This window comes from Capricornis sumatraensis, chromosome 8 (assembly GCF_032405125.1).
Source record: "Capricornis sumatraensis isolate serow.1 chromosome 8, serow.2, whole genome shotgun sequence".
Lineage (NCBI taxonomy): Eukaryota > Metazoa > Chordata > Mammalia > Artiodactyla > Bovidae > Capricornis > Capricornis sumatraensis.
The window spans coordinates 84589446-84604434 of NC_091076.1; the positions used below are offsets into that span (position 1 = coordinate 84589446).

Here is a 14989-nt window from a genome sequence, read left to right on the forward strand (position 1 = left end):
CACACGCGCGCACACAAGGCCAGGCCTCAGTCCTGGTTCCCAAGTGGAGCTCTCACACACATACTTGCACGCAGCAGGGGGGTCGAGGGGTTGCTGGCCCAGGAGCAAGTACCAAAATAGTTTTAGAAATGACTGTGGTGCCCGGCACAGGCGTTAGAAAAATACTCTCTGTAAAAGGAGAAGGGGGGACGGCACATGGCCTGGGAGGTGGTAGCTGTGAGCCCTCCGGCCTCCCCTGTGGCGCCTGACCTTCCCGGTGGCCTCTGCCTGCAGGCAGGGCCCGGTGGAGTCCTGAGGCTCAGGGCCAGGCTGGCAAGCCCCACAGAACCCCGAAGTTAGCAGGTGCAGGTCTGCATGCAGAACCAGGCCCCTGGCTCCAGCTCCGAGCAGGGCAAGGTGACCCGGCAGTTCTGGCCTCCCTAGCAGAGAGAAACAAGATCAGCAGAAGGCCAGGGAGGTCCAATGGGGCAGGCAGCCTGGCCACACGTGTCCCACCACCAGTCTCCAACTGCCTGAACCCCGAGGCAAGGGAGGGGGCAGCAGTGACCCCGGCACAGAAGAAGCCACAGGGTCTGTGTCGGGAGAGGCTGGGGAGGTACTGACTCGGGACCAGGCCACGCACCTGCAGCCTCATTTGATCAAGATGGCACAGGCTCGAGCCTCCTCTTCTGACAGGTTCCGCAGGTTCTTCTCAGATTCCTCTGAGGAGCTGCAGGGAGGGGCAGCGGTCAGCAGATCTGGGGTCAGGCCCTTCTCGGTCCTTCATGCCCAGCTGGGGTATGAGGTTGGCTGAAGGGTTGGGGAGGGAAGTTGGGAGCGACCAGCCCCTCCTGTGGACCCAGCCAGCTCCTCACCCCAGGAAATCCTTTACGTCCTCCACCGTCATGTCCCCCGTTGTGTCCAGTGTGGTGTCGGCACTGGTGGCCGAGTCAATGGACATAGGTGAGAGCATGGCCTCAGGTGGCTCTAGGGTATCTGCAGGGAGGAAGTGAACAGGGTCCTTCTAGGGCTCCAAGGCCCCGTCCACACTTGACCTGGTCCCAAACCAGCCCACGGTGGACCATGGCACCAACCAACGCCTCCCCAGACCCTCTGGAGAGCTGCCTCCTGCAGAGCACCCCCACCGCCATGAGACAAGCTGCCCAGCTAACGCGCGGCCTTCTCACCAGCCTCCTTGCAGATGGGATCGGGGCTTCCATCACGGCTCTGTGGGGCCAGGATGATGCCCGGGGTCCCATTAGCCTGGCTCAGCTTGGGCGACTCTCGGGACCTGTGGCTGCAGAGATGGGCTGTGCTGCAGACCCTAGGCAGGCATCTCATGGCTTGAGAGCCAGACCCCCGCCCTCCCATTCCTGAGCCCTGGGGCCAGAGGGATGACCGGGGAGGGCCACCCTGCTGCTTGCTCAATGGGGGCATGGAATGAGCCCAGCCTTGGTCCCAGCGCTGCAACCCCTGGCCAGGGGCTACCCCTTCATGCACCTGACACGGGTGGCATCACAGGGCCAACGGACGTCCAGAGAGCAGAGTGGCTCAGTGATGTTCCGGGCACTCAAGGAGAAGCGCTCAAACTCCGAGGGAGAAATCAGGTAAAACCCTAGGAGGGGGCAGGAAGCACAGTAAAGGGCCATGTCCCTGCCTCCCGGAAGCCCTGACTATAGCCGCCTGCCCGCCTCACCCTGGCCGTGCCGCGTGAACACGCAGGAGGCGATGCCGCTGATGTCCTCTTTGCGGATGCAGGCATAGTGCACCTGGGGCCGCAGGCCCGGCACAGAGAACACGTGCACGTCACCCAGGTTAGTGAGGCAGGCCAGGCAGGTCTCCGCGTAGTCCTCGCAGGCCACGCTGGCAAAGGTAGCCAGGGCCACTTTGCGCACGCGGCAGCCCTCATGGGCTGTCAGCTTGAACTTGGTCTTGGCGCTCACCTTGGGTAGCGTGAACACCTGGAGATGGGTGGGGGGTGGGTGCTAAGCGGACCCGGGCCAGTAAACACCCGTGTCCCCAGTCTAGCCTGGCCCCCACCACCTCCTCCACCCAGCACCACCCACCCGGAGCTGCCACCCTGACCACAGCTCCACAGCCCAGAAACCTCCCAGGCCCCTCCACCTGTGGCAAAGCCAGTCACGCTGGGTGGTCAAGTTGGAAGCCAGTACCCCACACCACAAGCTCCTGCCAGACCACCCAAGGGAGTGCTCAAGGGTCCTGAGGGGCACCAGGGTTCCCCAAGGTGCCTCTGCCACGGCTGGAGGCTCTCAGGAGGTCCCAGTGAGCAGGGATGGATGCAGGCCAAGGGTCCGAGGGTGTCCAGGAGACGAGAACCCCAAGGGGTCTTGGAGACTAATCACCTTGAACTGCTCCTCGGACGCGATGAGCACAGCGTGGCCACCCTGCATGTCAGGCGCCTGTGCAAGGTCCCGCGAGGCCTCGTAGGGCTCCGGCAGTGGACGGCCGCGCCCATCCAGCACCGCGATGGCCACCACCGGGGCACGGTGCATCAGCTGCACCTCCTTGCCCAGCACAGCCTCCACCGCCCGCTCTGGCCGCTTCTCACCACCCGCCACTGCCGCTGGGACCTCCAGTGCATAGGCAAACACGGAGCCCGAGTTGGTGCCCGCCCACATGGTGGGGCCATGGTGGGCCGCTGCGGGGAGACAGGCTGGTGAGGCGGGTGTGTGCCACCCCTCCCCTCTGGTGCCCTGGGATCCTGGACTGTCTCTCCGACATCCCTGGTGACTCCGGCCGGCCCCTGCAGGCACAGGAGTGACCTCTAGGGTCCCTCCACAGGCACATCAAACTGGACCCTGACCTTTTCAGACCTCTCCCAGCATCCCAGTGACGCAGCTCATCACCAGTCCCCCAAAGACTTGGACTCGGGCCCCACCCTCAGAGCACCCAGGCACCAAGTCCTGGGCCCATCCAGGATGCACACCACACAGTTCAACTCCCTTAGGAAAGGGAAGGCTCTTGAGTAGACAGTGAGCTAAAAACACTGGGGTGCGGGTAGACCGGGCAGTCACACTGTGCACCCTTAATGGCCTGGTGGCCTCAGCAACAATCTTAGTTGGGATGGAAGGGATACCTGAGCAACAAACAGGTGAGCAACAGGAAGCCACACTTCTCAGGGAGACAGTGGAACCAGGTCACCTCCCACCCCCTCCCCGGGCTGCCACATGTAGACAGTAGGAAGATCCCCCAGACAAAAGGGCCCTCAACAAATGACATTAGAAGTGGGGGGCTCCCCTCCCAGATGGAGGAGGAAAGAAGCAGAGATACCACGTGCACACGAGCTGGACGCTGACCCCATCCCAACTCTGAGAAGGCATTTCCGAGATGAATGGGGTCCCCTGTGGGCCGAGGGTGACAGGCAACAGTAGCCAGCCATCAGTAGCCACACTCCAGGCTTTGACACAGGCCCTGTGCCAGAAGTGACGTCCACGAGACACACCCTGAGCTGCTCAGTGACCTTCGTTATGTTTAAATCGTGTTTACAAGATACACGATGTATGTAGAACAGGTGGGGAGTCGGTGCGGGGCTGAAATGCCCCATTACCAAGTTAAATTGATCAACAGCTCTGTCCATAAACCCCAATGCACCACTGCCCTAGGCAGGACCTGCCGGAGCTCTGCCCACTTGGGGTCAAAACCAGCTCTTTCCAGGCCTGCCCTCTGCTCCAGTCATACTGCCCAGGCGAGTCACATCCGCCTAGGCCTTGGCGCTGCAGCCTGTACTTTCCCCAGATCCTGGGCTCCCTTCTCTGCCCAGGTCTAAGGCCCGCCCCACCCACTCACTGAGCCTCACCCTGGTTGTTCCAGGGGGGGTCAGGGCACCCTGTTGCCAGCACAGCCTGGTACTCAGGAGGCACACAGTGTTTTTCAGCCTTCCAGAAGGCACAGGTCCACCCCATCACCCGTTTCCCAGAGGACTAAGGACACACCACCCTTGGCTGCCCACCCCGCCCAGTCTCACCATCTCGAAGGAAGGTGTCTGCAAAGTAGAGACAGCGCACAACACCGGAGAGGGAGTCGTCGGCTGAGCGGGGCTCAATGCGGCGCTGTACGGGCGTAACCTCCACATCCTGGGGACCGGCCTGCTCCGCCAGCTGTGCGTTGGCCTCCTGCAACTGGAGGGGCGCAAGGTTGGGCCACCATCCTGCCTCCGCCCCCATCACCCTGACCGCCTTGCCTGCCGCCCCACCTTGCTGCCGGCGACCATGCGCTTCTTGCCCGATGCACGGCTCTTGCGGATGCGCCGGAAGGACTGGCGCAGCGACTTCTTGAGCGACTTCACGCGGGACAGTGGCCCCTCCATGGCCAGGGAGTCGCTGGGGTGCAGGGTGCACCTGGGGGTGTAGGCCGGCCATCAGGGAAGCACAAGTCCAGCAGCCGAGGGGCAGACCTCCCCCAGGGGGGCCCTGCGAGGCTGGCAGTGCCCCCGTGAACCTCAGGAGGGGCTTGCTCACACCCACCTGGCCAGCACGGGGCTCCTGCGCAGGTAGTCAAAGAGGCCAAAGCCGTGACTGGTCCCGAAGGCCACGAGGCCCCACTCAGCATGGAGTGTGACGGCTGTGACGGCGGCTGGTGGCAGGCACTGGATGAGAGCGCGGGGCTGGAAGCCGGCTGGCCAGGGCAGCGGTCCCAGGCGCGGGCTCAGCCGCTCATGGCCTTTCCATGTGAAGCCCTCGCGGTCCTGCAGCAGGTCCAGGCTGGCCACGCCCACCGCCTGCTCTGCCGGCGTGTCACTCAACTCCAGCACCAGCACCTGGTCAGGGGGGCAGTCAGCTTGGAGGACAGGGCACCCCCACCCGGCCCGAGCCAGTGACACCACTGCCAGGGTGCTTCCAGGAGTGTCTGGAGAGCATCCTCTGAATAAGCACTGACTGGTGCCTACTATATACCAGGGCCCTCACTGAGCAACACCATGGAGACCAAAACCTGCAGGCCCCGCCCTCCCAGGGTTCACTTAACACAAGTGCTCCTGCCCCGGCCCCAACCCTGTGAGGGTCCCAAGGCCCCAGCTGGCCTCCCCCGTTTCCACCTCTGGGTTTCTGCCAGGCCAACTGCTCTAGCACCCTACCGGACCCGCCAGAAGCCCTCGAGCCCCGCGGCCCTGGCAACACCTCGGCCGCACCTGACCCGCAGTGCCGGCCACCACCATCTGGGCCGTGTACTTGCAGAGCGCCACTTTCTGCACGCCGAGCCGCGGGTCATCGCTGTAGGGGTCGAAGCAGCCCACCTGCGGGGGTGGGAGGGGAACTGGTGACAAGGCAGAGCCCAGACCAGGCTCCCCGGGCTGGGAAGGGGTGGGGGGCTCGCACCTTGCGGAAGGGTGGCCAGTCGTCCTCGGCGGCCTGGGCCAAGCTGTCCGCGTGCTCGCAGTCCGTCTGGAAGAGGCCGGCAGTGCTGAGCTTGTAGAGCGGTCGCAGGGCCACACCGGAGGCGTCCCAGAAGCGCACCGTGCCGTCCTCGTGGCTGCAGAGAGGCAGCATCAGGCCCAGGGCCCCACCTCACCCCTTCACGTCCATTCAGCCAGCAACCGCTCACTGGGCCCCCAGCACCTAGGCCAAACACTGACTAGACTCCTACTGCATACAGCAAACAGGAAGCACCAACTGTATAGGGCAAGCAAGTACTGAGCACCTACTGTATGCCAGGCCACAGCGCCTGGGCCCTTGCCTGCAGAGAGGGTGAGAAGGTGCAGAAATATCACTGGAAATAATGAGAAAAGGTGTGGAGAAGTGACTCAGAGGACAGAGGACCATGGGGGTTCTGCCCCCAGGGGCCTCCAGAACACGTGACCAGAGATGCCCCAGAGCAGAGGAGTGTGCTAGGGCAGGAGCATTTAACCTGGGGAGGCCAGGAGGAAGCAGGGAAGGAGCAGATGAAGCTGGGGGTGCAGCCCAGGACATAGCCATAGAGCCCGGGTCAGGGCCCCGAGTCGGTGGCGGCAGCCCAGAGCCAGGGCGGGAAAAGCTGAAAGTCTGCGGGCTGGCCGGGACACCTCCAGAGGCCTGAGGGTCCCGGCACAGGCAGACAGCAGGGGCTGGGCAAGAAGGTGGGGCCTGAGTCACCGGGCACGTCGGCGCCCGCCAGGCCCAGGCTGGGCTCTCCGGCACCTGCCCTGGGCAGCTCAGCGTGGGCTGGCCCAGATTTTCCGGTCCCGGGGCAGGCTGAGTGGGTGGAGCTCAGTTTCATCAAGAAGGAGGGATGGGCCTTAAACCAGAGTCTAGGGAGGCTTCACCTGATGCACCCGGTGGAAGAGGGTGACCTGGTCCCACCAGGGGCCAGGCCTGAGTCAGTGGGCAGGTCAGCACCCGCCAGGCCCAGGACAGGCCTTCTCGCACCTGCGCAGGTGCCACCAGACCCTGCTCGCCCACACACACACGCTCACACACACGTCACAACTGGGCTGGAGAGGTGTCACCTACCCGGTCAGCAGCAGGCCTCGCTGGGATGGCTCCTGAGCCAGGTTCCGGCCCCCAGTGATGGGCCAGCTCTGGGGGATGGAGACGGGTGTAAGCTGAAGTCACGCCAGGTGCCACGTGCAGGACGCAAAGGCCAAGCAGGTGTCCCACTTACACCTGCCACATCCCCTCCTCGGGCCCAGCCTGCAGTATACCCCCAGGGGACCCCTGCCCCACCTTCCCCCCCGGCACACACCGAGGCCCCGGAGGCCGGCTGGGGGCTCTGCTGCTCCCCGGCGCTCACGATGCGGGCCCACAGCTTGGCAGGGACATTGGCGACGTGGGCCGAGCAGGTGATGGCGGAAGAGTGCAGGGGGGCCAGGTACGGGGCGGGTACAGCTGGCCAGCCGGGTGTCTGCAGGTCCAGCACCACCAGCTCCTCTTCGAGCAGCACAGCAAGGGCCTGGGGCTCATCGAACTCTGCAGGACAGGGTGGGTGAGTGCAGCCGCAAACACGTGCGGAGCTGAGTCTTTGGGGGGGTTGGGTACGCACCATCCTCAGGCCGCGTGCTATGCACCGTGAAGAAGTCGATGACGCGGGAGGTGAAGTCCAGTGTCACCAGGGTTTCAGCCTGGAGCACACTCACGCAGTGGCGGTCACCGTAGCTGGCGCGGGGCATGCCACCACTGAAGATGACGAAGTGCTCACTGCTCAGGGTGAGAAAGCCGCGTGAGCAGCTGGTGGGGCTCCGGGAGAGCCTACCCCCACGACCCTACCCCCAGGCAGGCCCCACCTACCCAGACGCACAGCTTCGCCACAGGACCTTATTGATGGCTTTGCAGGGGAAGGGGCCTGTGGGGGGACAGCATTGGCCTCACTTGCAGGCTCTCAGGCAGGGACCTGAGGGCCCTGGATCGCATTTCTCACCACTGCCCCATCCCCCTCCTGCCTCCATCATCCCCACTGGGTGGCTGTTCCCTGTATCCCAAGGGGAAGGCACGCTACCCAACGTGGGGCAGAGGGGGTGGTCTCACCTTTGGCCTGGTCCTGCCACCTTCCACACATGCCCCCTGAAGCTCCCCCACTGAGACACTGGAGCTTGGGGTCACAGCCAACCCTACACAGGTCCCCCACACTCACCGTAGGGCGTGGTGGCCACCGTGGGCTGCACTGTTGGGGAGTCACCGGTGTCCGCGGCCCAGATGGCGTAGCTGCCGTCGCTGTGCGAGCTAACCACTGTGTGGCCACTGCGCTCCCAGCACACGCTCTCCAGCTGCTGTGGGGCGGGAGAAAGGCGTGAGCTTGGCGGCCATGAGCAGAGGCCCCAGGTGGCCGCCAGCCTCGCCCACACACCTGGTTCCCCAGGAAGATGCGCTCAGCACAGCGAGCGGCCTGGTTCCAGATGACCAGCAGGCCCCGGCTGTAGCCGATGAGGATCTTGGTGGGGTCCCGCAGGTGTCCCTGGAGTGACTCCACGGGGCCCAGCGCCTTCCCACATCGGTAGTCATCAGGCACGCTGAAGGTGGCAGAGGGAGTGAGCGGACGGGGTGGCCAGTGGGGGGGCGGGGGGCTGGGGGAGGGGGCACAGGGAAGCTGGGTGGCCTCTCACCTTCGCAGAACCTCGTCTGGGCCCAGGGTCTGCCCCTCGAGTAGCGTCAGGGTGGGAACATCCAGGAAGAAGATGCTTCCGCCCTCGGTGCCCAGGGCAGCCATGTCACCCACAGCCACCAGCAGGACCACTGTGATGTGGGCGAGGCTGGGCAGGCCGCTGTGGGGCCGAGGGGAAGCAGGTGAGGGTGGGAGCCTGCACACTTGCTGGGGAGGGCACGGGGCCCGTGACTGTCAGCTCACTACAGCCCCTCTGGACTTGCTGGGCCCTGGTCATGCAGGGGGCTGGCGCCCAGAAAGGCCACGGTGGTGGCTGCAGACACCATAGCCAGCTCACTCAATTATTCACCAGGACGTCGGCAGGGAGAGGGATAAAAATAGGTCCCCAGGTCTTGGAGACAGGCCCTGGAGCTCTTCCCCCGACCCAGAGGGGATGGCAGCAGGAACCAGGTCCTGCCTAGGCAGGGACCACAAGCTCCAGGACTCTGCCTCCAAGCCCCACCAGGAAGCCCCATGTCTTCAGACATCTCCCTAACCCTGGAGGGGGCCTCCGATCACTCCCCTGCAAGAGCTGGAACACCCCGATCCACGCTGGGTCCAAGCCCAAGCAGGACAAGCCTATTTCTGAGCTGGATGGGCATCTTGTGTTCTGGTCAGACTTGCTGCAGCCATTCCAACAAGGGCTTGCGGGCCAGGAACCACAAGGCCCCTTCCTCTCCCCCTGAGCGTTGACGCCCATGCTGTTGCCCCCCGGGGCGTCCCGCCAGCACCTCACAACCAAGGGAAACCCTTCTTGTTATGACCTGCCCTCTCCTCCTTGCACAGTAGGGCCCATTGTCCCGCCCCTGTCTAAGGGTTCAGAGGACCGGTGCTATGGTCAGTTCCTGCCCCAGATGCCCCCCTCACTGCAGGGGCACAGGGCCACTCCCCAGGCTCTGGGACACACCCTCCCCAACCCAGAGCCTCCTGGGCCCCGGCAGTGCCAGGGCACAGACCCTCCCTGCTGACCATGGGCTCACCTGGGACTCCCGTCGGATGCCCACAAAGTCCACTGAGCAGCTCTCTGGACCCAGGCCCAGGCCGACGTGTACCACCCCACCCCGAGTCCCAGCCCTGGGGCAGCTTCCTGTCCCCACTGCACCTTCACAGGCCCCTCACTACATCTGGCAGCCACAGCCGGCCAAGCCCCTCGGTACCTGGCGCCGTCAAAGCCAGGCCGACTGGGTGCCTGGAAGTGGAGGGCTTCTTCCAGGTGGGCGCAGCCGTCATGGTGGACAATCTCCCACAGGTGGAGGCTGTCGTCATCCAGCAGGGTCAGGACTCGACCCTGGCGGGTGAGTAAGACCAGGACTAAGCTGACTGGGGTCGGGGACGGGGCAGGGGGTTTCTGGGGGCCGGCAGCGGGGCCGAGGCTCACCTGACCAGGCAGGAAATGCATCTGGGTGACAGTGGCCGCATCTCGGTGCAGGCCCGTGAACTCCACGCCAGGGGCACCGTAGCTGAGGGTGACGGGTCAAGGGTGGAAAGCAGGCACAGGCCAGGACACCAACACCAGGGATCACCTAGCCCCGCCTCCCCAGGACCACTGCATCAGGCCCCCGGTGACACGGGGAGGGGTGTCACCTAGCCCTGTCCAGGGGCCCTCCCAGGTCTGGGGGCTCCTCTCTGGAAGAAGCACTGCACTCAGGATGCAGACCCATTCAGTCCTGCAAGTCAGTGCTGCGTATGGCCTTCCCTTCCTCATCTGTAAAACCGGCCAGTGACTTGCTCGCCTGCCTCCTGGGGCAGACACAGGACACCTAAGAACGCAAGTTCTCCTGGCACACCTGGCCCGGGCCCAGCTCATGGCCCTGTGTCAGCCTCACGGGTCTGTGGGCGCAAGAGGTGGCCTGGCACATTGGCATCATGGGCAGAGATGCCAGGCGCAGGAAGCCGGGGGCAGAGCAGAGTCCAGGCTGCCTCTCCACAACCACAGGCCGCTGCCAGCTGCAGGCCAGGAAATCCATGTCCTCGTGGGGCTGGCAGCCCCCACTGAGTTGGGAGAGGCCCCAGGACTTGGAGAGGTGGATGCCTGACTACAAGTGCCCGGTGTGAGCGCCAGCATCCCAGCAACCTCAGGCTTCACCGTGGACGGCAGGCCAAGGGGCCCCAAGGGGGAGGACTAGGCTGGGGTCAGCAACGTTGCTGGGAGACAAGGCGGGAGCCGTTGCTTGGAGCTGGAGCTGGGAGAACACAGACAACGGGACAAAAGAGGGGCAGGAGTGCTGGGCGGGAACCAGGTCGCCAGGGAGATGGGCCAGACTGGGGGGTGGAATGGCCCCTGTGGGCAGCCTCAGTTTCCTAACCCAGGGCATGGGTAGGAGTGGTCTGGGGTCGGGGGGCTTGTCCTCCTCTGAGGCCGTCTGGCTGCCCATCCTTTGTCAGCATGAGGGGCTGGTGCACTAGAAAGACTCCACCACCTGCAGAGACACACTGTGCCGGGGAGAAGGGGCCATGGGACCACGGCTCCCACAGGCAGGCAGCAGCTGGAGGCAGGAGCAGCAGGCAGGGAGGGGCCTCCTGGGCAGGCAGCAGCCTGGGGCAGACGACCAGGGGACAGTCTCCTCCCTGTCCCACCGATGCCTCGGTGTCCACGGAAGAGGAGGGGGCACCTAGACCCAGCCCCTCCACTTGGTCCCTGGAGCTGGCAAACTCACAACTGCCCAGCCGGTGCCCCGAGTCCCGGATGGGGAGATCCCATCCCACCCTGTGGTGGCCAGCCAGACCCTGCACTTGGGCCCCACCTGGGGGACTCACCTCTTGCAGTGGGGGTGGGCTGCTCCACAGCAGGAAGGAGGCATCCAGCTGCCAACCTCCCCCGCCCCGCCCCCTCCCCTTGGAGCTCTCAGGAAAATGGCCCTTTGTGCGGCTCACAGGCCCATTGTGCGGGGCCAGCATCCAGGTGGGGGCTGCGCTGAGCTCGCCACGCCGAGCCTGGCACTGCCCCCAACCCTCGGCTGGACATACGTGTCTTCAGGCCGGCACACATGTGTGCACCCGGTTTCAAGGGTAAGGCCTGCTGTGACCCTGGTCCTCCCGCCACCCTTGCTGGGGACCGTGTGCTGCCAGCCCCGGCCCACCTCCCCAGTCACAGTTGCTGGGACAACGGGAGGGTTGCCGAGGTAACTGGCTGCAGCGATGGGCAGCTGTGGACCCCTTCGTCTCTGAGGCGCCGCCTCAGGGCAGCAGCTGCACGACCTCCACCAGGGGCCCGGCCCAGCGCCCCACACATTAGCCACAACCCCAAAGGATACATCTTGACGGCCCCAGACCGGGTGCCGATGGCCATGATACGAAGCTCAGGGTCAAAGGCCAGCGCACTGGGCTGGTTGGGGAAGCCATGCTCCACGGTCTGCAGGGAGGTGGGGGTGTTTGCAAGGCACAGCCCCCACCCGAGGCCCACCCAAGGCAGTCTCCAGCTCTGTCCCTGCTGCATGCCCGGCCCCCCGACCTCAGTGTCCTCAGCTGCGAGATGGATGACCACACTTCCAGCGGGTGAGGAAGGGCCTGAGCCCTGGCCCCACCACAGGCCTTCCCAGCCAAGACCCATCCCACTTGACACTTGGGTCCACGACAACAAACAGAATGGGGCTTGCAAGGGAGGATGCGTGGGCACAGATGCGAACCCCAGCTGCCCCACAGGGTAGGCTCTGCACCCCACTCACCCAGGCAGACTGAAGTGGGGTGCAGTCCTTGGTACCCCCCACACACAGGCTCTGCATGGCGGTCAGAGACCAGCACCCAAGGTTGGCTAGGCAGAGGCTCTTGACTCCCCTGAACCAGGGCTGCTCCCCACTCCCAGCCCCAGAGACAGGAAGAGGGGGGCCCAGACAGAGGTTGCTACCTGCCCAGTCCCTGAAGGTGTCACGCACCTCCCAGACTCAGGTTCCGATCTGGAAACTGGGGGACATGGTTCCCACCCATCCCTGGTCAGGGTAGTAGGCAGTGCTGCACACTGGGGGTGTCAATGGAACAGCTCCCACCGGATTCCCTGCTCCTGGCAAAGCCCTGGTTCCCCCACCCGCCCACCAACACAAGGAACCCCTAATCAACCCCGAGGCCTGGTTAGGAGCCCTCCCCAGGGGCTGCACCTCTGGGCCCCCAGCCCCCAATACCAAGGTGGGATACCACATGTGGCTGCCAGTTCCTCCTGAGCACTGCGTCATCAACACACAGGTTTTATAAGAACCCCTAGTCCCCTGAGGCCTGTGTCTTTCTCCAGCCCCAGCCCATCCAGGCAAGGACTGAGTTGTCTGAGGAGCTGGCTCAGCCCTGGGCAAGTCACAGCACTGTGCAAGCCTCAGCTTCCCATCCAGGCACTGGGGAGCCCACCTGAAGACAGAGTGGACCACTGGACCAGGGAGGGGTGGCAAACACTGGCACCGCCGTGCCCACACTGGACCTGACCAGGTCCTGGGGCCTGCTCCTCTGTTCAGGACCCTGGGGGACCCCCAGCTCACTCCAAGTCAAAAGCCTAGTCCTTACCACCTGGCCCTTTCCGACCTCCCTTCCATGGACCCCTGGCTGCTGGCCTTCCGCTCTCCTCCAGTCCACCATGGAAGCTTCCTGCCTCAGGACCAGAACACCCACCACAATCCCTTTACCTGGCATGTGCCCTCCCCACTGTGGAGCCTTCCCCCACCTCAGGAGACAACCGCTGGCTCAGCAGCCGCCCCTCTACACCCTCACCTGCCTGACTTCCTCCACGGCACTGACCACCAGCCCAGCCATTGCCAGCTGCACACCCCACTCCCTGTTTCATCTTCTCACTGTCTCCCCAGCTAGGACACTGGCCCCTCAAGGCAGTATGTGTTAAGATGACACAGAGTGGACACACAACAGGCAACCAGGGGCAGGGCTGGGATTTGGACCCAAGACAGTCCAAAGTCCACACTCACCCTGACCACCCTCCACCCCCGGCCACTTGGGAATCTGAGGCTTTTTGTTTTTGCTTGTTGGTGTTGCCAAGCGGCATGTGGGATCTTAGTTCCTGGACCAGGGATCGAACCTGAGCCCCAGGAAGTGGAAGCACAGTCTTCACCACTGGACCACCAGGGAAGTCCCTGGGACCTATTTTCTAGTGATCACCTGCCAGTCCCTCTAGTGACCCTCTGCCTAAGTCCACCCCCCTACCACTGCTGCCCACTCAGAATGCGGCCTTGCCCGCCCTAGCATGGAGCCCAGCTTCTGCCACCAGGGGCCAGATGGGGGCGCGCCTTCCCTCCACCTTTCTGGGGCCCCAGCTTCACACCTCGACTCCCTGGCTGAGGAAGTGACACCTTAGCATGACACCTGCCCCACCACGCTGTCCTCTCACCTCGAGGGGCTCACCCTCAGTCACTCAGCATAGGAAGGGGCCACCTGGGAACCCCTGAGCACTAGCCTCCCGTCTGGGCCCCTTGGCCAGCAAGCCAGAGGATCCTGGCACCCTCTACTGCCACCTGGGAAACCCTATCTGCCCTGAGAAACGTCCCAGCCTCGGCCAGTGCAGGAGCAGTGCCCAAAGAGCGTCTCCCTGGACCAGGGTCTCCTGCCAGCCGCTCAGGACCTACAGCAGCCCCTCCAAGGGGCCCTGGCTCTCAAGCTGAAGTCAAATCCCACTGACGAGGGTGCACAAAGACCAAGCCCCCGCTTATTCCGTCTCTGGCCAAGTCGTCAGTTCTGTGAACCTCAACTTTGTCACCCTCTTGTGAGCATAACGACTCGAAGCCCCAAGAGCAGCAAGGGGGCCTGTGATCAGAGGGCTTGGGTGTAAAACTGAAGCCAGAAGTGACACCCCTGAGGGCAGTTAGCAAGGGGCAGGCCGGGCCTCTCTCAACCACACACCAGCGTAGGGAGGCGGGGCTGAAGGCAGCCCCTTTCCCGTGGCCCCTCTGGCCCTACCCAGGAAAGAAAGGAAGGAGCAGCCCTCCACCCCCACCTCCGCCAAGGCTCCAGAAGCGATGGGTCGGCTGCCCCCGCGACAGAGTCCGCAGCAGGGAAGACAGTGGCTCCATTTCATCGCAAGGGAAACTGAGACCCCAGGATTCGAAGTGCAGTTGGTTACACGGCCAGGCATCCCCCCTGGAGCCCCGGGAAGGCCGGGCACAGCTCAGGCGGGAGTCCCAGGCAGTGGGGGAAGGGAGGAGGAACCGGGAAGGGATTTCCCAGCCCCACCCCCCAACATCTGCCCCCACTCAGCACTCCTCCCCAGCAGCCTGGGTGCGAAAGCAAAACAAATCGGGCCCAAGGGCCGCGCAGGGGCGCCGAGGTCCCCAAGAAAGAGATAAAGAGCCAGCGAGTGGAACCAGAGCTAGAGTTGAGAGCCGCACGGAGGCGGAGAGGCCCCTCGGGGAGAAGGCAGCGAAGTCCGAGGCGCGGAGACATGAGCTGGGGAAGCGGAGGGCAGGGATGCAGGCGCACGGCTCGGGCGGAGCGGAGCTGGGCGGCCCGGCCCGGCGTGCGCCCCCTCCCCCGGCCCGACGTGGCTCCGGCCAGGCCCCCGCCCCCAGCCAGCTGCCCCCGGCCCGCCGCCGCACCTTATGGAAGGCGAAGAGCTCCTGCTTGAGCTTCTCGCGCTGCGGGTCTGCGCCCTGCCTGCGGAACCGAAACTTCATCATCTTGCGCCCGGCCGCCCGCCGCCGCCCGCAGGATGCGCCGCGCGGCCCCGCCGGTCCTGAGGCGCGGGCGGGCGGGAGCCAGGCGCGGGCGCGGCGGGGCAGGGCCTGCACGGGGCGGGGCTGTCCGACGGACGCGCAGCTCGGCCAATGGACGACCCTCACGCCACCTGCCCCCGCCCCTGCCTGGCACTCAGTGGGCGCTCGCGAGCACGCCCCACCGCGCGTGCGCCTTGGCGCGGGGCCTGCCGGGACTTGTAGTCCGCAAGCGGGGCTTCGGCGTGGAAGGCAGGGGACTGGTTTTTGAGCGGCAGCGCGCGTTCCCCAACGCGGAGGAGGTTTTTCCC

The 14989-nt window shown here is 64.7% G+C and overlaps 1 protein-coding gene across 1 annotated transcript; it reads right to left on the bottom strand.

Moving 5' to 3' along the window:
* Positions 1-4: 4 nt before the first annotated feature.
* On the bottom strand, positions 5-14645 carry LLGL1 (LLGL scribble cell polarity complex component 1). The gene is made up of 23 exons (XM_068977804.1): positions 14565-14645; positions 11301-11398; positions 9425-9506; positions 9204-9334; positions 8009-8167; positions 7753-7915; positions 7540-7675; positions 7197-7251; positions 6952-7106; positions 6655-6878; positions 6423-6490; positions 5313-5466; positions 5126-5230; positions 4464-4756; positions 4193-4337; positions 3965-4118; positions 2343-2638; positions 1676-1940; positions 1480-1594; positions 1190-1276; positions 855-1001; positions 623-709; positions 5-419 (listed from the first exon to the last, which is right to left on the bottom strand). Exons 1-22 carry the CDS (start codon positions 14643-14645, stop codon positions 631-633), a joined length of 3192 nt encoding a protein of 1063 aa, XP_068833905.1. The 3' UTR covers positions 5-419; positions 623-630.
* Between the last annotated feature and the right edge of the window lie 344 nt (positions 14646-14989).

Bases quoted from the DNA above. Each gene is read 5' to 3' on its own strand.
- LLGL1 (XM_068977804.1), bottom strand. From the start codon at position 14,645: ATGATGAAGTTTCGGTTCCGCAGGCAGGGCGCAGACCCGCAGCGCGAG. The intron at 7,107-7,196 runs GTAGGTGGGGCC...CACCCTGAGCAG, and splicing joins TGGCGAAGCTGTGCGTCTGG to TGAGCACTTCGTCATCTTCA. The intron at 1,941-2,342 runs GTGATTAGTCTC...ACCCATCTCCAG, and splicing joins CGTCCGAGGAGCAGTTCAAG to GTGTTCACGCTACCCAAGGT.